This window comes from Dendronephthya gigantea, unplaced genomic scaffold (genome assembly GCF_004324835.1).
Source record: "Dendronephthya gigantea isolate DGI-Jeju-01 unplaced genomic scaffold, DenGig_1.0 000002F, whole genome shotgun sequence".
Taxonomy (NCBI): Eukaryota; Metazoa; Cnidaria; class Anthozoa; order Malacalcyonacea; family Nephtheidae; genus Dendronephthya; species Dendronephthya gigantea.
This window is the reverse complement of record NW_021163012.1, coordinates 495,316-518,020: the sequence shown is the minus strand read 5'-3', so window position 1 is coordinate 518,020 and position 22,705 is coordinate 495,316. Positions and strand designations below refer to the sequence as shown.

Genomic DNA, 22,705 nt, shown 5'->3' with positions numbered 1-22,705 from the left:
AAATTAAAAATGTTGCCATATTTTGTTCAGAACGATTAACTTAATTGGAACAACAAATCATTATACTGTTCACATAAACATTTCTGAAATCAATTAATTGATCATTCAAACCGAATATATTCAAACCAAATTAATATCGATTTATTATCGAACGTTAAAAATATAATTGGGTTATATTATTACGTCCCCATCCAGTTATTACACATCGGCCTCATTTTCTTCACAGCTCGATACTGAAACAACTGAAACTGTCTTCTCAGGTCGTATGTACCGTTCATAAACATGTTTTGGCTGTGGTGATTCAAGTTCTCTGTGTAACGATTGGTATAGCTTTTTCTCTTTGCTTGAGTCACTCTACAAGAAAAAAGCAAGTAAAATATCACTGAAATATTCAACGTGATCCTAGAAAAGGTAATTTTATTTAAGACAGGCCTGACATTTGACCTTTTATTAAAAAACTTTTACGTTTGTTCGGATTCATTTTTACTTTCTTATTTTAATATTTTACAACCAAGTGTCCACAACTGTTTCTTTACATCAACAAGAAATGATTTTAATAACAAATTTCTACATGGTAGCGACTAGCTACATGGTTAGACTACAACAAAGTTGTTTAATAAACACGTTGTGTTTATCAAACTTTTATCTGCGTCGTTTGTTTAAGCCTGGTTTAATATTTCTTAAAAGGAAATATTGTCAGGATAACCACAGCCGTGCAATGAAAAGAAAATGATAGGAAAGTGGGGTATATTTTGGTTTAAAAGGCAGAACAACAAACCAAATTATATTCAGACTTACCTGTTCAAGTATAAAGTAAGGATGGGAATTTTGTTCACCATCTTTATTGTCTGATTTTGCACCCTCACTATTTTCTTCAAGAACATGATAATATGGTGCTTTCTCATCCCCTTTTTGGGTACTTTGGTTATGTCCTTGCACTACAGATGACTCCTTTTTTTCACTGTCTTTTCTTGTGAGCACCTCTGCATAATAAGGATACTTATTGGCTGGATCATCTTGTTTAACTTTATCTCTTGGATTCAACATTTCATTTTGACTGGCACACACTGCACTCTGAGAGTTTGTACTGTTTTTACGATCCATTTTATTTTCCTTTTTCGGATCTTTAATATCATTGTTTTTAAATGCTTTTGAAAATCTGAACAAACCCTTTCTTTTACTCTCTTCCTGGATGGCTGGAACATCCTCATATGCATGTTTACCTTCCTTTCTGTCCGATATTTTTCCACTTACTTCTGTATTATTTTGCATTTCCTTGTTCTTAATTTGTTCTTCACCATTGCTTGATTTTCTTTGAGCAAGCGAAAGTTTCCATCTTTCTATTTCAGTGTCATCAGGTAAAGTCACTGTCTCATAATGTGACTCATCATTTTTCACTTCCATCTCCCAAACTTGATTGTTTTTATTTACACGTGCATAATTATCTGCCATTTTTTTGTTTTGGCCAGCATCTTGATCATTACTGCGTTTTTTTGAAGAGAATCTAAACCATCCTTTCTTTTCAACTTTCTTTTCAACTTTCTTTTCTTGTAAACAAGGTATTGTCTCATATCCTGACTCTGTTGCTTCTGTTGATGTCTTCTCATTTTTGGAAAGATTTACAGCTAAAAAACACAACTCAAATTTAGCCGATTGTAACATCCAGTATTATCTATCTGCTGTAATACAGTGCATCAAGGGCAGTAAGAGTGCAGCTAGGACTCAGGAGAAATGGTCATACGAGCAAAGGCCCATTTCAGGCCACACTTCCCCTTCTCCCTCTTCCTTCTCCCCCCTTCTTTTCCTCCCTTCCTTCTCCCCCTTCTTCCCCCCTTTTTTCTCCCCTTCCTTCTCCCCTTCCCTTCCCCCCCTTCCTTCTCCCCTCCTTCTCCTCCCTTCCTTCTCCCCCTTCCTTTCTACCCCCTTCCTTCTACCCCCTTCCTTCTAGCCCTTTCCTTCTCCCCCCTTCCTTCTCCCCCCTCATTCTCTCCCCTTCCTTCTACCCTTCCTTCTCCCCCTTCCTTCTCCCCTTCTTCTCCCCTTCCTTCTAGCCCTTTCCTTCTAGCCCTTCTTCTCCCCCTTCCTTCTAGCCCTTCCTTCTCCCCTTCCTTCTATCCCCCCTTCCTTCTACCCCCTTTCTTTTTCACTGCCTCGTCAGCCTTGCTGTAAAACGATTGAGAAAAAAGCAGATCTTTTCATCGCTACTCAGAGACCATTGCAAGATGAATTGTAGTAATGATTAATAAACTGATGAACTAACATGCGTAACGTTCTTCAGAAGTATTTTCTTGAGGATTCTGGACCGGGATAACATCATTTGCTGCGTATAAAGGACTCGAAAATGACTACAAAATGAATAAATGAATCTTGCAATTAAACGTGTCTGCATGCGCAAATAATACTTTTTCTTCATGATATCAATTCTTCATCGTTTTACTTCTGAATATAAAGATATCTTAGTACCTCTGCCAGTTTAGATTTGCCGTCATTTTTGAACACCTCTTGTTCTGGCCTCTCATAAGTTCCAGTAGCCATAGACGAGCTTGCCTCGTAAATATTCATGCTGCCATTTGACTCTGTTTGTGAAGGTGGCACAAAGCCAGGATTCTGAAAGGAATATTTTCCTTCGTCCGTCTTTTTGCTGTTCTAGAAATCAATCGATATTTCAAGGTGTTAAGATATCATCCTATATCTCAGTGAGCTATATATACTCCCTTGATTGACGTGTCGGATGATGTTTGTCTGTTATCGGTCAGGTCAGGTCAGGTCAGGTCAGGTTCATTCTTGAGTCTGCTACTGGTATCATTGTAACCCAGTACCACCTGTCACAATGTCAGCGGGGGGTGGGGGGTGCCCCTGAGTGTGAGTAAGGCTGGTTGTTTGAAAGGCGTTCAGGTTAAACGGTGGATAAGTTGCCTTTCGAACATGCAATACATGCGATACAAAACCTTGCTCCCTCTAACGAAGGATGTTTTCACGCATCAACCTCATCACTGCATATATGCTAGATTTCCTACAACTTTCACGAATAAACTGTTATAGCAAAGCTTTGTCTTATACAATACCTCGTCGTTACCATCCTCTTCTGGTATTGCTGGTAACTCCATGTTGTCAAACGCCGGATTCACCCTATTTTCAAGATTCTCGTTCCGTTTGTCCTAGAAATGAGCAAAAGGGGGTTGTTTATAACTTCTTGTACTGTATGATTTAGTTAACAGGTGATTCGCAATGACGGGAGATATTTCGGTGTAAAATTTATGTCAGAGCTAACGAATTCTTATTACTAAACATAATCACAAAATTTCGACTATTTCATATAAAGAATAACAAAAGATATAATCGATTCAATACTGCATGCAGTTCAACAAAGATGAACAATGTCGAGACAATATCTTTATCTGAACGTGCCTTAAAGCTGGTTTAATAATTCATACCTTTGCCCGCCGTCGTTGTTTTCTGCAACAATGTACGAAGACAATCAAGATAACAGTCAAAATTATGGCTGAACCTGTCCCCACGGCTACTTGCATCGTTCGATCCAAAGGCGTCGATGTTCTCTTACCAAGATTTTCTTCACGACTTGTGACGCATTCTTTACGTTCAATCTCCAACAATTTGCATTTATCTTCAGTGGAGATAAACCTGACGTTGCCAGTATTTTTAAGTCGTGGCAGTGAACGTCTTGGCACGAGTTTAAGTTCGCCGTTATCGTTTGTTTTCCAAACAGCGATGCTTAAAATGATCTTCTTTTGTGTTGCTAGATGAGCGATATTCAACGTGTCAATGTAGAAGGGATTGTCCGACGCTCGCTTCTCTCTTCCTTTATCTAAGAGCAAATTAATTGAATTTAAAATTGCAAGCAGTTAAATTAAAGCAATACAGATATAAACGTGCATACTTTCTGTACTATTCCAACCCGATAAACAGACATTTTCAGGATCATGAAGTGTTTCCTGAAGGCAAGTTTCAAATTCACAAAGCAATGCTATATCTGGGGTCGCAGTTAATAATACAAGCAACTGGTCCTCGTTCGCCACACATCTTTGCTCAGCGTTTACAACTTTCGTACACAGCGAGTCATCATGGCATGTTTTATTATCTTTACATAAACTCTCATTTCGTGGTTGAATATCGTTTTCACACACTCCTTCAAAAGCTATTCCCACTTCGATACTTCCTTCCACGAATGAAAACAGACGATCTGGTTTGAAGCAACGTAGATCCAACGCAAGCTTATCTAAGCCTTTTACTTCTTCGCTGACGGATATCCTAACCCATAGGAACATGTCTTTGTCGATTGAAAGTGCATTCGTAAAGTTGACGTTGATGAAATCTTTGGAACTTGCAGTCATGTTTAGTTTCACTTCGCATTCATATACATCCGGTGGTGATGAGAAATGGTCTTTCGAGGGGCAAACGAAATTTGTGTTGTTGCCATGATAAATGATAACTGGACCTAGTTTAGTAGTGGCAATGTCGGAAAGTCGTACAGGATCGCTTGAGAAACATATCAGCTTGTGTTCTTCAACATCGTCTAGATAAAAATAAAAAAATATTGTGTATATTGCTTCAATAATTTGTTTGTTGAATAACAGTGTCTCTCTCTCTCGAGTGTGTCCTACACCTCGTTGCCTCGGGATTGATATTTGCTATGGAGCTATCTAGAAAAATTCTACTCATTTTCGTATGCATGTCCTCCCAAGTTCTAATCTTTAGTCAAGTTCCTAATTTCCGTCTTACCTTTGATAGATATTGCAAACTGCGTATCCGTGACATAACCAGATGAGTTGCTATCTTTTGCTCTAACCATCACCAAAACATACTCTGGAATAATGTACCTCTCATATGACATCGTTTCAGATAACATTAACATCAGTTTATTACCCTCGATAACAAACGGATAACTTTTACATTCGTCTTTCATTAGTTTATATTCCATGATGTGTGTTTCTTTGACATGCATTTCCAAATATCCAATTATGGTAGCATTTCGAGAACCTGCTTGAATCTCATTGGATGATAGCATAATCTGCGGGCCAATCAACGGACGAGAAATGACAGTGCAGTTGAAAATAGTTGATCTCTTTTTCCCCTTTATTCTAGTTAAATCGTTTGCCAATATTTCTCCATCGTCTTCAATGAAAATCTGAATGGTGTATGTTGTATTAATGTCAACATGGCCGCTTTTAAACAAATAGCCATCTACTATTTTGAATGGTATATTTTCAGAAATTAATGTATATGTTAGTCTCTGTTTTGGGCGACAGATATCTTTGGTATTTTCATTATCAGGATCGGTTACATTGAGGCTACCAATAACAGTACCAAAGGATGTTCCAGGTGAAACAAACAAAGGATTTTCACATCCTGAGTTTGGGGCCTCATTGACATCCCTGACGGTTAAATCAAATTGTTTTGTAAAAGATGTTGAGTTATTATTATCTGTGCAAACGATAGTAAACATCATCGTTTGTTTTTCCTCAAAGTCCAGCTCCTTGATCAAACGAAGTGTTTTGTTTAATATTTCCAAATACTGTTGTTCTGTTTTGTTGTCCGTTGTTAAAGCACAGTGGTTATCTGAGATGTGGTCTGGATCAAAAATAGTTACTTTTCCAATGAGAATATCTTTTTCATTTTCCGAAACGAGAAGATTGTCAATCGTGACATCTGTAGGCGGCTCGTTGACATCTATAAAGTGAAAAAGGACCGTCTTAGCTCTGTTGAAGACTTTTTTTAATTAAACAGTTTTAGCCTTAACCTCTCTAATACTAGGTTAACCTCATCTTACCCTTTATGGAAATATTAAAGTCCTTTTGAATGCATAAATCCGTTTGGTCACAGCACTCAAGTGAAATCGTAAACATATGTGATAAATCCTGTTCATAATCTGCATTTGTCTCTCCCGCCAGCAAATTTGTTTCGTTCAAAGTCACTCTTCTTCCTCCGTCATTCATTAAAGTACAGACTGTGACAGTGTTCTGATCTTCGTCTATCACTGTGATATTGCTTATGAATGAGCCAGGAACTTGGTTTTCATCCATAAAATCTCTGTAGAGCTCGATGTCTGTTGGCGCTTCTGGCTCGTCTGAAAAAAAGCAGAGCAGACAGAACTAATTTTTTTCACCGTGCAAGAGATCCCCGTCAGGTCTACTGAATATGTACGGAAATGCACTTGTATTCAAATTCATACTTTAGGTCTGATTACAATATACTGTTTCACAAATTCCTTTCCAAAATTTGAATCCTGTCATCGGATATATCGAGGGACATGAAGCGATTGAATGCGTGTGTCTGTCTGTCTGTGTGAGCTTCAAATCTAAAGACCGCCGCTAATTCTCTAACGCAGAACGATCGAGAAAGCTAAGATAAAACTTACCTTCGACATGGATGATAAACGCCACTTGTAGAGTCCGTTCTTTGGCATCTGTGACTCTGATCGTAATATAATAGTCTGGATCCTTTTCAAAATTTAATGTTCCATTCACAGTCAATTGTTCATTGTCATTTCCTCGTAATGCGAATGCTGGGTGTTGAGTATCAACGAGTGAAAATGTCCTTGTCATTGGAAGATGTATGTCAGGATCGTAAGCATCCAATATTCCAATTGTTTCACCAATCTTTACGTTTTCTTTCACTTTGTTGTTGGAAAGAGTCATGGTCTCTATTGGTTCATCTGTGTCTGTTGAATGTAAATACGCAGTGCTCTTAAATAATTGCCTGTTTTAGCATGACGATTAGGCACATGTTTGCTATATCTTTATGATTTTAACACGAGTTTTTCACTTGTTGAATTCCTTCAAAAACTCGTGAAACGTAGATGCAAACCTGTGACTGTCTTCACCGCATGATGCCGGTCATTGTGACAATGAATGAAATAAAATGAAAGAGCATGAAAAATCAAGTAAAAGGTGAAATGCGAATAAACAGTAAAGGTCTATCACCACTACTTTATTTCTTTCGAGGGGAAAGAGTTCAATGTCACATACCTGTCACATTGATTGTAAAGTTTTTCTCTATGCTTAGTGGAGGAGTTCCACTGTCAGTACACTGTACAGTCACGAGATAGGATTGTTGCATTTCATAATTCAATGATTTATTTTCTCGAACTTGTAAAGAATTTCTTTTCTTATTGATCAGAAAATACTGTCCTTGTCCAGCGCTATTGACAATATGACACACATGATTCTGGGCTCTCTCGTTCCTGTTGTCTGGATCAGAGATCTGAAAAATAGAAGGGACTTAAGTTGTTGGCGCTTGGTGCTATTATAAACTACTATCTAAGATATTTTGAATTAGATCAACAAATGCTAGTTAATTTTACCAACCATAAAAAAAGCGATGTCAATTCCACTCGGGATATCTTCCGGTACTTCCACTTCTTTATTTACTTCCAATTTTTCAGGCTTTTCGTTCACATTCCCAACGCTAATATTCCACTTTATGAAATTACTGCTGTCATTATTTCTGACATAAATCTGCAACGTGTAATCACTAGTCTCCTCATAGTCCAGTTCTCCGTTGACCGTTATATTCGTGTGGCAAGTAATATTAAACTTAGTGGCGTTCCTGTGACGCTCGCACATCGTGGGGGAACTAAGACCTAACTTAGAGCTTGACTTTGGGCTAGATTCGCTGATCATGAAGTGCAGATTCTCGCTGCTTTCTGATCTTGATGTTATCTGTGTGATCACTGTACCGTATTTAGAATTCTCTGCAATTCTATGACCTCGTAAATCTAATGTTGGTGGGTCAATAAGATTAATAATATAAATCGGTATTTCTTCTGTCCCCGTTCCTGACAACTGATCAGAGCAAGCTACCTTAATATAGCATAATTGTATGGTATCATAATTCAGTTCTTTCCGCACAGCGACTTTGTTATGAGTGATGATAAAATTTCCAGTTTTATCCTCTAATAATTTCCAAGAGAAATTCGAAGTTCTATATTCTCCTAAATCATCGTCAATGCCAGTTAGCTCCCCCACAACTGTGCCTGAACTTGCGTTTTCGTACACCCAATTCTTGGAAATCTCAATACTACGTGGGAGGTCATTAACATTTTTCACGCTGATGTTGAATACTTTTTCTGTCCACATTGGTGGGGAACCGTTGTCTCGAGCTCTGATTCGCACTGGGTACAAGTTTCGTTCACGTGGCTTCCACGTGAGCATTACTGTTGTTTCTAATGCTGAACCTTTGCAACGGAATAATGATGTATAAGTTTCAACAAAATAAATCATGTTTTGACCTTTCTGAGAATCATTACTGCTCAACATCCCCACAACTGTACCCGGAGGTAATCCTTCCTTTACAATATCGCCTGCGAGTCTTGATGGAATGCGGTGGGTCGTTGCCGCGCCTGCAGTAGTACTTGTGTAGCTGTGTATGCCATATTGCTTGATTCACCTTTGACTTGTGACAGATTATTCTACTAGTTACCTTTCGGAATTGAAATCCAGAATAATCTGACCATTTTGTTGCTGTTTTTTTCAACGCAAGTTTGTAGTAGTTAGGACAGGACAGTGTACACTGAGAGTTATATTTTGTGCCGTTTGGACAAGATGTTATAATGCTTTTGCACGAGGGTAGATTCCGATCACCTGAGACTTTGATTTGTGTTTGCGGGCACTTGGAGAACTGCGGCATTAAACAATCAATGGCGGTACATGCCGTCGAATCGCTTAAAACGTACCCAGGATTACATGAACACACATAACTATAAGGAAGGTTCTCACACTTTTGACCGCAGGGTCCTCTTCCTCCATTTTTTTTACATTCGTCAATATCTTTACAATTTTTCTCTAAATTGATATGAAGTTAATCATGAAAGAAAAGCTCAAGTGTGTCCGTGTGAATATTACAACGGGAGCAAAGGACGAAAGTTCTCTCGCAAATCATTCACGATATTAAACGATGACAAATATTAAACGTTTAACTTCGTTGGGCTCTGGTCTCTAATATCGTGGTCGTTACTAGGCATTCTAATCAAACAGAATCATATTTTGTACAATAAAATTAGATTAAGGAGAAAGCTTACCATCAACTAATTTGTGACCAGATGGACATGTACATTTCTTCTCTTTTGGATCACATTGGTAACTGCACCCACCATTCTCTGGACAAACAATTTTTCTCGTCTCTTTGACACAATGGTTATTATGTTTCACAACACGTGTTTTGCTACGTGTAGGTTTGGGCCCACAAAATGGCGAGCACTCACTCCATGAAGTCCAGTCTAAAAATGTAGATAGCTCTATCAGTTCTAAACTGTTCCTCCCAGGTAAGCATAATCTCTTATTGATCCAGTGTTACTACAGGAGGAAACCTAAACTAAGCTAACGCTATTAATACTTGCTGGATAGTCCTAAAGGTCCAGTAAGGATCATCTCTTATTGATCCAGTGTTACTACAGGAGGAAACCTAAACTTAAACTAACTCTATTAATACTGGATAGTTCTATCAGTTCTTCCTAGAGGTCCAGTAAGATCTCCTATTGATCTGGGAAACGCAGCTGAGCTAATAACCTGTTCTGAACTGTATTTCCTAGGAAAATCATTGGTTCATTGCTAGTACAGAATATTAAAGATCAGATAACAATGAAATCCTACTGCGCAATTCTGACAAGTGTCGTATCACGGGAGTGTCACAAGAATTCCGCATTCGTTAGAAAATACGGCACAATTGACCTTGAGGTGATGTATTTATTATTTTCGTAAAGCTAACTTCAGTAACTTGGCAGAGACAATGCCACATTTCCTTTGATTACATTTAAAAATTTTCAACAAAGTAACCATAGCATTTTGCTATTCCTCTTTGCAACTTTCTGGTAGTATTTGTCAGGAAACCGAAATTGAAACTGCATGAGTCATGACGTTTCTTGTAACTTAATTATCAAAATCGTAATTAACGCAATTTCTGCACGACACCGGATGAATTCATGGACAAAAACGAATTTGGGATCCTGCTAAAAAATAGTGAATTTTGATCCATGCACTTTTTTATTGTATAAAGACCTGAACCAAACGAATTGGAACAGCGTCTCAAATTCGTCCGATAAAGTCAACGGTGCTTAATCCGTGAAGTCTATTTTCTAAAGTCTAAACATCATATGACCATAAAAAAAATCTGGATCGCTTCTCCTCCGGTTTTAAGAAATTTCTGTTTTTTGTTCACGATGATCGTACGAATGATAAGTTCCTATTTTTCATATCTTTGATAAGCTTTAAATTAAATTGGCATGCCCGGAAATTGGGTACAGAGTTCGTCAGGGCATGGACTTTTAAAAAAGTTGATAAATCGCTGAGTAAACATTCAATGCATTATTGGAAAATGCTATTGTTTCGCTTTTCAATACCAGCGGCTTAGTTATATCCACGAAATACCGTGGATATGACAAACAAGAGTAATGATCTTTATAAAATCAGCCCGAACTGTAAACATATAGTTGATCTAGCTACATAAATTTTCTTTTGTAAAATTTAATTTGTAAACAGTAAATATTGTATTTGGTTCGCTGAAATATTTCACAAATCCATACGACTATAGAACATACGATTATCTTAATCGCCCATCATTTCGACCACCGCAGTTGTAGACTTGTAGAAGACTGCATATATGCTTTTTATTGTTCAACCATTTCTTCAGACAGACGCGTATATTACTTGTGATATCGTGATATAAACAAAACTATGTTAATGGATTTAGACTTTAAACCTGTATTAGGCATGCTTTGTTTCTCTAGAAAAACTCGAGGGTAATTCAACGATTTTTAAGATATTTCTTTAATATGCTTCTCTACTTCATGTGTAAAGCGTTAGACCTGTTTTAATTTTTGAAAAGAGGAAAAGGAGAGAAAGAATTATCACTTACTGTGAGGTTTACAATTTGCTGCAGGTTTGGTATTTCGTTTCGATGAAGTGCGATGCCGTGTCCAAACGAATCCTTCAAGTTGAACGGAAAACAAAACGATGAACAAAAGCAGATATTTACATATTTCTGCTGCGTGAGTAGACGCCATGAATCCTTTCTTACATATTGAGAACCGCTTGTGTTTATACTCATATAGATTTTAAAGCATCGCGGAAGTGAAGTCCAACACGATGAAAAAAAAATGAAATTTGATATCGCAATCCGTTTGGAAAATATGTTGTCATATGAAACTCTCTAATAAATACTAAAAACACGAGCCAGAGTCCAAAGAGCAACCCCCAAATGAGTTTTACGAAATTTTACGTAGTTATTTTTCACCTTTAGTTCGCCTTCACCGTATTTTAAGTACTATTTTCCTCCAATTCCTCGCTATTTTAAAGCGAAAAACAAACTCGAAGGTGTTGACACTCCATCATTCTTGTAATGAGAGATCTGTGAAAGTTATCTCTTGATCTGATCAAACGTTTCTGTAACCCTTGCTGCATGATAATTAATGAAAAGGGCGGCGGTTTCAGATGCAATGATGATGGTGTTTCGTTCCTGGAAATATGCATTAAATTTTTGGTAGATTCTTTCCTAAAAATTTCACAAGTCAATGCTGCATTTCGGGCGTATTCATGACCTTGGCCGCAGTTTTTCGCATATTCGCGGTTTTTTTAGAGTTTCAAGTCGAAACCTGTCCTGTTTCCAGCAATTTTCAGCATTGAGATAACATCTGTATTGCCACCGGCGTTAAAAGCAGTTTATGACAAGTTAATGTACACATCTGTTCAAATTATACTCAAAATTAAAGCAAAATTTATTTATACTCTAAGATAAGACGGGAAATGTTTATAAAATTCCACAGGACATACTTTGTTTCTATAGTTGTTGAAATATTTCAGTAAAACGCATTGAATGAAAAGGATGATTGAAATTGGCAATAAACTAACAAATATTGAATTAAAAAATTAATGGTTTATGAAAATAAGAAATTATGAGCTGTGGATTAGAATAAAACTGTCAGCTGATCCTTCGTGAATTTTTAAATATCAGATTATCATTCACGTATCATGGCTAATAGAACTCTAAAAGAGCTGTCGGTTGTGTATTGATACCCTTTCAATGTTCCCACAGGAAATTTTAGTCTTCTAATCAGACTGCGTTCAATACAGGCGACACAATACTCTTCCACATAACAACTTTAATATGCCAAAGCTGCGTGGGTTCCCACTTCCCAGCTCATTAGAATACAAAAATAATAGCAGTCTGTCAACAAACTAACAAAAAAAGTCACTTACCGTATCAAAATTCCTCGTAGTCACTGTCTCTGCATGAAACGACAGACGATAAATTTAACCTAATCTGACGGACGTATATCATCTTTACCGTGCGTGTAAAGTGATAAATATTTTGAGTTCTTTGTTGTTTACAGTTTGGTGATGTACTGTAAACGATTCTCCCTTGTTGTTTTGCTTGGTTTGTTTCTCTTCTGTTCTGTTTCTTCCTGGCGACGACGTCGTAGACGGAGAGCACCGCCGCCACCACCAGTTGACTGTAAAGTTTCAAGTAAGTCATTTCTTTCTTATCAGTTACTGCACGTGTGAGATCACTGTTAAATATCTCATAATCCAAGTCTTTCACAATCCAACGGTTTAATTTTATTTATTTTTGGGAATCGGGTATAATCTAACGATGTACGCGTTTATTAGATTATTTCGAGACATTCATGAATTAAAATATAGTTTGGTTTCCCTGATCTTATATAAACGTATTTGAATGAATTCATATCCATTCCCACCCAGTAACACATAAACCCCGCTAAAATTTTAACTATAAAATGCAAGGACCGCGATTAGGTGAATATCATTCGTATAACTTTCGATATTTCGTACACGAGGCGTTCTCCGTAATGTACGCGGAAGATGTTACAGGTAAGGGCTGGTTAATTCAGGGTAAACCGGAAAAAAAAACAAACGATTAAACCAGCTAAATTCTTCCCTTTTCAACAGGGTTCGCGTAGATAATTATCTGACAATGTCAGTTCGGCTTACGTAGTATAAATTATCCTTTATACTCAAAACTATTGAGAACTGGCTTTGAACTTTCACTGATTTCAAGGTGGATTTGTTATCAACTTTCAAACTGATTACTATCCCGGGTTCAAATGGTCGTGCCATTGATATATTTGGTATAATTCTAGTCTGGTGGTGATTTATCTCTTAAGATAGAGCGAATATATCAGAGTACATGCTGTGACTCTCAACTGAAAATATTCATAACAATGGTATCAAAGAAAACGTTAATGCTTGCGTTACTGATCTTTCAAATACAATATTTGACGATGATTTGTCTCAAAATTCGCAGACACTGTTTGTATATTGCCACTTATCTTTTCAGGCGCTGCCAAATTTCAGAAATTCCTCAATTTTTTTTTCATTACACGAAGTAATTTTACATGAAAACTGACTGCGGGCAGAAAGCATTATTTGAGGCGGTCTACGCGTTTTAGTTTTCTCGAGTAATTCCTCGTTGGATGACACTGATTAACAATGAAAGACGCCTTTATAAGCTTTCTATTAATCCTAAGATGGATGATCTGCATGATGAGATTGTTAGCCAGTCCAGTATTATTAATCGTCGGTTCCTGTTTTAGAGAATGAGAGTGAATTAAAATCGAGTTAAAATTGCCGTCGTATATTTTAGTTTGTTCCTCCGGCGTCGTTTTTTTCCCAACTAAAACTAGTGATTCTGGTTAATTGGAAATTCGTAGGAAGTTACTTGATGACAGGTCATTTTTTCTCTCGAAAACCTATTCGTGGAAAGGTCGAGAAGTTATGTGTATATTTCGTCGGTCGTTAAGTCACATTTTATGGTCAGGTAAGCTCCCTGCATGTCGTCTGTATGCAAATTAGGCAAAGCGAACACAGCAACATTTGGTTGGTTTTAAGAACAAAACCCTCAGTGAAAGTAGCTATTAAGACCCGATTTCATTTGCAATTCTGACTGCGATTTTTCGTGTCTTTTTCCTTCCTTTAAATGATGTGAACGAGGGAGATAAGTTACGGATGTGGAAATATTGGCACTGGGACATCGACGTTTTCCTAACTGCCCACTCATTCACATCTATCAAAGGCAGAAAATCGCAGCAAATTTGAATCCAAATTTACTCGTGTAAACATACAGCACACTCCGGGTAGTTTACAGAGGTTTTTGCAGTTGCAAGAAGATGAATATAATATATATATTTTATCAGGCTGGTCCTCCTGGGGTACATGCAGCGAGAAATGTAAAATTGGTAGACAGACACGAAGTCGTAAAATCGTGACCCTTCCGACGTTTGGTGGATCAAGCTGTCCCAGCAATTATGACGATTCTCAACAGTGTGGTAAGGTAAATGGAGGCTGTGATGACTTCTGCGACAGCAAAACTGGAACGTGCCTTTGTGACAAGGGCTATAAACTCGGAGGTGAATAAAAGAGGATTTCAGGATCTTTAGGGTTTTTTCTGTAGTAACACTGGATCAAGAAGAGATGATCCTTACTGGACCTCTAGGAAGAACAGTTTAGAACTGATAGAGCTATGCAGTATAAATAAAGTTAGTTTAGTTTAGGTTTCCTCCTGTAGTAACACTGGATCAAGAGACGATTCTTACTGGATTCTCTTGGAATTCCTGTTCTTAAGACAGTTCAATAATGAAAGAGCTATTCAGTTTAGGTTTTTCATTATGAATTCTTTAATTTTCATTCCAGTGGATAAGAAATCGTGTGTGGACATCAACGAGTGTAGTGATGGTTCAGCTCAGTGTATCAACTCAAACTGCGTTAACACAGACGGCAGCTATCGCTGTGTTTGTCTCCCAGGATATACTTCATCTAGCTCTACTAAATGTGATCCCAAATCATGCGGCCCATTGACGGCACCACAATGCCCTTCCAACGCATATCATGATGAATTTGGTGCCGCATGTAGGCCCGCGAGCATCGACTGCCCAGGAGGGCGAGAATACTTGATGTCGTGTGCTCTTACTTGTCCTGTTTATTATAAACTAGCGGAGATCAGTCAACCGCAAGGAGGAGAACAGTTTGCACAGAATTTTAACACTGTTGACTTTGCTAAGCCAAATCAAAACACTGTTTGTACTGTTGATGCTAATTCAGGCAATGTTTTTTGGGACTGGAATCCAGGGAACAATCCTTATTATTGCAGAAGAATTAACGACCCACCCTTGAATGTCACGATATCAAGTAACATGATTAATGAAAAACTGAAATTCTTCACAGTTGTTGGTACATTATCAGCCACAGATCCTCAAAACGACCCTCTGACATACACCATTTGGAATGCAGAGGGAAACCATTATTTTCTTATACAAGGCAATAAGTTATTGGTGAAGTCACGTTTAGTTTGGAACCCTGATTTGACGCGCAATAACAAGTATCCAGTGATCGTGAATGTCAGTGATACTGGTTCACCAATCATGCGCTCTCAAAATGCCCTCAGTATAACCGTGTTGAACGTGAATGATCCACCGTACAATTTAGAACTGTCAAACAGTGAGGTTTCAGAGAATGTTGCAATAAACTTCACTGTTGGTAATCTGACCGCTGAAGATGACGATATCCATCCAAAGAGGACCTCGAACTTCTCCTGGGAGTTGGTCGACTCGGATAACGGCTTTTTTTCGCTTCGTGGAAACAGCGTAATTGTAGCAAAAAGCTTAGATCACGAGTCTCAGAAAATTCATAGAATTCAAGTAAGGTGCACTGATTATGAAATTCCTAGAAAGTCGTCGCAGGTGCAGAGTATGTTTATTAGTGTACTTGATATGAACGATTCTCCGAAGAATATCAACTTGACCAATCATCGTGTGCCTGAGAATTCTCCGAAAGATTACGTGGTTGGCGAGATAATTGCGAAAGATGATGATAACGACACACTGTCGTTTGATTTAAGTGGAACAGACAAAGATGTTCTCGGAGTGTTTGCATTGAAAGGTAATTCTAATATTGTCTTTCCTTGTATGAATTATTCCTACTAACAAATGCAGGAACCAATTAATACAAAGTCCGAAGAGCCTTGTTAATTTAACAGGTTCTAACCCATTTTTCTAGGCGCTGCAACTTGTGGTATTCATCTTGAAAATGGGAAGTCTCTTCAAACTTGCTCCATACCGTTGGTTGTAAATGGATCGTTGGATTACGAGCGAGAGGAAGAACATGTTATTTGGGTCGGCGTGACAGATCCAGGAGGAATAACGCGGAAAAGATTTAGAATTGAAGTTCTGAATGTGAATGAAAAATCTACTGATATCACGATATCCGAAAATAAAGTACCTGAGAATTCGGCTTTGGGGACTGTGGTTGGAGAATTCTTGGTAATGTTACTTTATGGTATAATTGTCGTTATATGAGTAATACATATACATCATTTTTGACTGATAGTTTTAAATTGCTCCTGCAACGACCTATGGCAGGAGAGACGTTTGATGAAGATGCATTCCTTTTCATTTCTTGCAGGTGAAAGATCCTGATAACAAGAATGGTTTAAAGCAAACTCACACCTGTTCCTTGGTGAACTCTCCCCGTGGCGATGAAGATGCCTTTCATATTTCCCAACGAAATCAAAGAAATTTTCTAATTGTGAAAGGAAGCGGCAAGATCCTTGATTTTGAGACAAAAAATTTGTATAACATCACTGTTTCGTGTAAGGATAGTGACCTTGGTATCTCAAAGTCGTTCCTTATTGAAATCACAGGTAAATTATGGTATTTCTAACTCTTTATGACTCACAGTTATAATTGATACACCTTCATAATTTTCCCCTCAGACGTGAACGAGGCACCTCAATCTCTTATCCTTTCAAACACAAGTGTTCGAGAAAGCACATCAAACGAAATCTTCATCTCCACGTTATCTGCCAAAGATCCTGAAGGAACAAACCAATCATTTACTTACACCGTGAGAGAACCCGGTTCATCATTTCGTATCAGTGGAGCGAACAAGGACCAACTCGTTCATATTGGGATGATTGATTTCGAGCGTACACCAAGTATCACAGTCCTTCTTCGTGTTACTGACAATGGCGGTTTATTCTTAGAAAAGGAATTTCAGATCACTGTTGAAGGTTTGTTTCAGATTAAACTGAATTGTATTTACATTGTATATAGTTGTAAAACGTCTAAGCGAGGATAATTATTGCTTAATTTTAGACATGAACGACCCACCAAGTGACATCCGACTACATCCAAATTCAACACTTCATGAAAACAGTCGTGTTAATGTCTTCATCAGTTCTGTTGATGTGGTTGACGAAGACAGTGGCTCGAGAGCTTCGTGTAGATTATTAAACTCTAGCAATAACCGAGTTAAATTGAAATCTGGAAATCTTTTAGCTGGATCCACTGAAACTGACTACGAAAGTCTTGACTCTTCCAAGTCTCTGCTGATTCAAATGAGTTGTGAAGATCAGCATGGGGCAAGTGTGACTCGTTGGATCACTGTGCCCGTTGCAGGTAACCTTCAGGCATTTTTAACCAGGGGGAAGGGAAGCTGTTCGTGATGCATGTATGAAACGTGATGTACGTCAAACGTGAATAATCTTTTTTCTTTCAAGATGTCAATGAACCGCCTACAGACATCATTCTGAAAAACTTGGAAATCCGAGAAAACCTGAACGATACTTTGGTGGGAATTCTAGAAATTTCAGATCCTGATCTGGGGCAAAGGCACAATTGCACCATCATGAGTGAAGGAGCAATGTTTTATATAAATAATGACGTGAGTCCACCTGCGTTAAAAACAGCGCATCCACTAAACTTCGAAACGTCAAGAGATGAAAGTGTCTATATCAAATGCGATGATATTGTCCTGGATCACGAGCAACCTCAATTCACAACAGAAAAACAGTTCAAGATTTTTGTGATAGGTAAAATAAACTGTATTTGGTATGCAGATGGCTAGCCCTGTCAATTTAAAATCGTTTGCAGTTGCTTGCAGTTAGTTGTCCCTCATTGTTTAATACTGACAAAGAAAAAGGTTCTATTGATAGTTTTAACTATAGTTTTACATACTGTGCCTGAACTGATTTTTACCATTTTCACTTCAGACGTCAATGAAGCGCCAGAGATAATCTGTGACAATCCATTCTTTGTGTTTCCTCTGTTTTCTCGGCGCTCAGCGCTTGGAAAGATCCAGAATTATGATCCTGACAACGAAAAGTATTACAAGTCGAAACAGAACTCAAGCGTACCTTTTGATCCACGAAAACAGCTTGTGAATTATAGCTTCGAGAAAGAGAATTATACCTGGCCATTCGATATCACCCTGAATGGAATTATCTATCTGGAAAAGGTACGTCTGATTGGTTCAATCACCTTATTCTATTCCCCAGGATCACGGCAAACATGTGGTGTAACAACTACCGGAAGTAAACAAAATTACTTATCAAACTCTCGACTAAAGTGTCTTCGTCTGGATAGTAGCTATCTTTTACTACGATGGTTAAAACGTTTAGAAGTATTTTTACATATTTTAGCCAGTTGTTATGCTAAAGTTGTTTAAAGACGCTGCCACAATGCTCCCTGGTTTCACAACCAATGTTTAAATAATTCTGCTGTTCTTTCATAAAGCCACTTACTGTTGAGGAATTCAACGGCTCGATCGTTTTTGGAGTGCGTGTTGAAGATGATGGTGTAGTTCTGGAAAGAAAACCTGGAACTACAGAATATCAGATCAAAAAAGTGCCGTCGAAATCTTCAATACACAAATGCACAATCGTTATCACGTGTATGTAGCAGTATTTTTGTTCCTGTGTTCAAACTTGCGTCAATGCCTCATAAGCCTTCTTTTCATGAACGTTTTTCATTGTTTTTCATCCATGATGCAACGATCTTTTGTTTCCAGCGAATGAAAACAAGATTGATCTTCATCTCAGCTCGAACACAATCTTAGAGAATGCGACAGATGGAACTATAATAGGACAGCTTTTCCCTACACCATCACTCCAAAAACAAAACCCCAAATATGAAATCCTTGAAGAGAAAGAAGACGAACAACCATTTGAAGTTGTTGGTGATATCTTAAAGCTAAAGCTTGGAAGCAACTTGGCTGATGAAAATTACTCATCCATCACACCCAACCCGTTCCCCGTCATCATTAGCAGTATTCCCCCGAATGCCCCAGTGTTTACAAAGACATTTTTTATAAAGATAGGTGAGGTGTACATTAATTTTTATATCTGCTTATTTGATTATACCACTAACAAAATTATTATGCCTGTCGCCATCCAGAAAGCCTGTGTATGTTTTGTCCTCAACCAATATTTTGTTTACGTCAAGTAAAAGCAACTGAAAGGTATGTTTTTATATTGCCATGTGTCATAGTGTCTCGGTTATTTTATACATGTTATTTCAAACAAGTATTTTCAATATATGTTGCAGATGTGTTGGAGAGAAATATCGCATCAATTCTACAGTCGATCTTCCATTTTCTGTCTTTGAAAAACCTGGCTTTATACGAAAGTTGGAAAATTATATAGAAGATCTGATTGTTAAGAAAACCTCCCAGACGCTTTCAGAATTTCTGCGAGATTTAAACGGTAAGACGAGAGATGATTTTCTTATTATTAAGCTGTAATAACATTATGCTAATGCATTTATACTTAAATCCTTTCTAGAAAAAAACAAGGCATCCAGAAGAAGACGTGATACCAATACATACAGTGATGTTCATGTGGAGCTGTTTCTTTATTCCCCTGAAGGAGATTCAAAACAATCAACCAACATTATCTTTGCAGTAGCCGAGAAACCAGGCTATGAGCTCATTCCGGCTTCAAAAGCGTGTGATTTATTGAAAGGCACCGATGTAAAATGTTTTAGTGAGGAATCCAATGCGTCAGCCGACACAGGAAGTGGTGAAGATGAAAATGGTTCTCACCTGTTCATTGTTTACATCATTGCCCCAGTGTTTGTTGTTGCTTTTATTGCGGCTCTGCTGGTTTTCTGGAGAAGACGAAAAAGTCAAAAGGTACGTGGAGTTCCTTCACTCCTTATAATTAATGGATTAGGAAAATTTGAAAACCTTCATTCACCAAACTACACATTTACTTCTTCATTTTCCCCACTGGATTTTCTGGTAATATCCTAGCAGGCTAGCACCAAGGTAGACAGAATTTTCACGAAGGTATATAGACAGAATTTTCACGAAGGTAGACAGAATTTTCACGCTGTAATAATAACATGTAATGTAATTATGTAATGCACCATTTAACACTTAACGCACGAATGTATTTTTATCATTGAAACTTTGCATTAGTTGTTAGATTTTACAGCCCATGCTAATGCCCATGCTTTCACACTGTTCTTAGAAAGATTTTTACTTCAAAAGTTGCTTTATCTTTTGACAGAAGGATGAAAGTTCTGTTGTTCATTTCGCGCGGGACAGCGACACGGCCACGGTTGACTCGATGTACGAAACGCCAATTGATGAAAGAAATCAAAATTTATCTCACAGCGAAACATCAAATCCTGTCTTGATCGAGAAACGTCAAGACATTAAGGTCGTCATTTTTCAAATATTTTTACAGCTTTTTTATGTTAGAATAGCTCACAAAAGTTTTAAAATTCATATCCTAAAACTCTTGTTAGTCACCTAGCTAGTATTGTAATGGTTAGTATATAACGAAATAATCAACGTTATTGTGGTTATCATCCCAGGTGTTTCATAACCCGGCGTACAAGTCCAAGGGTAGCGTCAGTAAAGCCAGCGAGGGAGATGACGAGGAGACAACGAAACGAAGAACTTTCAATCACTACGAGACGACGGATCCTGCTCCAGTTTATGAAACTATCGATGATTTGTATGAAAAAGTTCGGGAAGAAGCTGAGAAAGAAGATGAACCAGCAAAGAAAACTTCACGTAAGAAGTCTCGCTCTAATCCAGTTTATAATATGGACGGAGATGATGATTCTCTGAATCCAGTTGTTAACCTTTCCGTGCGAAGCCCTTCCAAGAAAGAGAATGATGACGTTTTTCTTCCCATTCACGAGGAAATTGATGTAGATGACTCGTCAAAAATCCTCAGTACATTCCAACCTGAGGCCAAGTCTGGCCCCACCTATGAGAATGTGGGTACAGTGAACCCTCTCGCTACTTCAGGGGGTAGCGAAACAGATGAATCAAGTGGGACTGTTGTTCATATCAACGAACTGTATTCCATACCAGCAATAGACGACGTTCCATCTGAAGATCTCAATGGCCACAGCTCTTGCTGATTTTTTGACAACATTTTAATATGAGCCTGCGCACGGAACGTGGTACTTTATTTTACTTTTGACAAACGGTTTTTTCATATGACGCAACGACAAGGAATGAAACACATAATCTTCAACTTTAGAAATTTTAAAACGAGCCTGCGCGCGGATACTTTATTTTACTTTTGGCGAATGGTTTTTTCATATGACGCAACGACAGAGAATCCATGCAACACTGCTGTGCAATTTCAAACATTTGTATATATTTATTTTCCAAGTATTTTTACGACAGTGACGGGGCGATTGTGATCATATCAACTCCAGCCCCAATGTAGGTAGACGCACTCAGTTTTCATATACTGACTTACATAAGCTGTGACTTTTATCATGATTTGTACATAAAATCTTTTTATCAGTCATTCAGAAAAAATAATTATGCATGTTAAACATATTTCATATTTGAATTGACAAGTCGCTCTACACATGCGTGCAAAATAAATAACAATTATGTCATTTTGTTGGCATAAATTTGAAAATAGACATCAATAAAGCTATACAAGTCTAAAATCTTGCGCGTTTAAATTTCTAACAATATTTGCGCTAGTGGTTTGAAATGACGCAACGTCCTGCGGTTAATGTTATTAGGCGAGGTATTGTGATTAAGAGTTGCTGTAATCATTTTCTGCGCGTACATCATAAATTATTGTCTTTGGCATGTGTCGATTATCATTGCGTTTAAAGCATTCTATGTAGTCTGCTGTTGTGACCTCTGTATGTTTAGATTGCTAAAGTAATACGCAAGATCGTTTTCCTAAAAACAAAGGTCTCATAACATTTTTATTGGGAATTAATTGCGCCGAATGTTTCCGCTTCGCCAAGAGGAGAAGCACTTCAGATTTTGCAGTAGGCACTTTATCGCCCGTGCGCACAGCCGGATTGACGCAAAATGTGATAAATTGTATTTTGCACGGGTTTGCGCATTTCAGCTAAATCATTAAACAGATATACGATTAATTAAGATGGTATCACGGTCGTTTTATCACAAGTATTACTTTAAACACAAAGCATAACTACGCTGTTTTTCTCATCAAAATTACTGTCAGCAATATCGATCTTTGCGCGCGATAGACAACACAGCGCTACCTTAAATAGCATTGTGTGCATCATAGCTGCATATTATCGGAGACAAACTGGGTTGCGTTCGCACCTTCACACGCTATTTCTCGCGTTTCGCAATGTAAACTTTGTCGCAACAGTCAAAAAAGAAAAATTGATACAAAATCAACATACAACAGCTATACCTTACGCTAATCCGATAAACAAAGTGTCTAGAGCATGCCAGTGTCCAGTACACTGCAGTTTACACGGCGCGAGGAACACAGCAGGATAATTTCAAACCTGATCTGTAAAATACTCAAAACTAAAAATGACTTGCCGACATACATTAGCTTATTTGCGATATCCAACTTTACATTTTCAAAGGTTATAAAATTATTTTAACAACCCTAGCAAGACACTAAGAGAATCTGCTCCTAAAAAGGGAAC

At 37.9% G+C, this 22,705-nt stretch overlaps 2 protein-coding genes across 4 annotated transcripts; one reads left to right on the top strand and one right to left on the bottom strand.

Moving 5' to 3' along the window:
* Window positions 1-11: 11 nt before the first annotated feature.
* On the bottom strand, window positions 12-8,765 carry LOC114532970. Its single transcript, XM_028554556.1, has 13 exons — window positions 8,736-8,765; window positions 7,326-8,396; window positions 6,987-7,221; window positions 6,377-6,679; window positions 5,789-6,085; window positions 4,741-5,688; window positions 3,899-4,534; window positions 3,435-3,826; window positions 3,066-3,158; window positions 2,464-2,646; window positions 2,261-2,345; window positions 799-1,625; window positions 12-354 (listed from the first exon to the last, which is right to left on the bottom strand). The coding sequence occupies exons 1-13, from the start codon at window positions 8,763-8,765 to the stop codon at window positions 199-201; spliced, it is 5,256 nt and encodes a 1,751-aa protein (XP_028410357.1). The 3' UTR covers window positions 12-198.
* Window positions 327-22,352, top strand: LOC114538356 (protocadherin-23-like). 3 transcript variants are annotated; one of them, XM_028559526.1, is made up of 20 exons: window positions 327-411; window positions 9,191-9,280; window positions 9,548-9,692; window positions 10,894-11,002; window positions 12,344-12,477; window positions 14,165-14,377; window positions 14,661-15,905; window positions 16,023-16,285; window positions 16,428-16,665; window positions 16,738-17,034; window positions 17,120-17,422; window positions 17,524-17,835; window positions 18,016-18,260; window positions 18,539-18,695; window positions 18,813-19,121; window positions 19,199-19,262; window positions 19,349-19,506; window positions 19,585-19,934; window positions 20,314-20,466; window positions 20,624-22,352. In XM_028559526.1, the coding sequence occupies exons 4-20, from the start codon at window positions 10,968-10,970 to the stop codon at window positions 21,179-21,181; spliced, it is 5,034 nt and encodes a 1,677-aa protein (XP_028415327.1). In that variant the 5' UTR covers window positions 327-411; window positions 9,191-9,280; window positions 9,548-9,692; window positions 10,894-10,967; the 3' UTR covers window positions 21,182-22,352. The 3 variants fall into 3 exon arrangements, with proteins under 3 accessions (XP_028415327.1, XP_028415335.1, XP_028415344.1); XM_028559534.1 differs by lacking the exon at window positions 9,191-9,280 and having other exon boundaries at window positions 350-411; XM_028559543.1 differs by lacking the exons at window positions 327-411; window positions 10,894-11,002 and having other exon boundaries at window positions 8,832-9,280.
* The last annotated feature ends 353 nt before the right edge of the window (window positions 22,353-22,705 follow it).

Bases quoted from the DNA above. Each gene is read 5' to 3' on its own strand.
- LOC114538356 (XM_028559526.1), top strand. From the start codon at position 10,968: ATGAACAAAAGCAGATATTTACATATTTCTGCTGC. The intron at 15,906-16,022 runs GTAATTCTAATA...CCATTTTTCTAG, and splicing joins CGGAGTGTTTGCATTGAAAG to GCGCTGCAACTTGTGGTATT. The intron at 19,507-19,584 runs GTAAGACGAGAG...AATCCTTTCTAG, and splicing joins ATTTCTGCGAGATTTAAACG to AAAAAAACAAGGCATCCAGA.
- LOC114532970 (XM_028554556.1), bottom strand. From the start codon at position 8,765: ATGGAGGAAGAGGACCCTGCGGTCAAAAGT. The intron at 7,222-7,325 runs GTTGGTAAAATT...TCTATTTTTCAG, and splicing joins TTGACATCGCTTTTTTTATG to ATCTCTGATCCAGACAACAG. The intron at 6,680-6,986 runs GTATGTGACATT...TACATTCAACAG, and splicing joins CTTTACAATCAATGTGACAG to ACACAGATGAACCAATAGAG.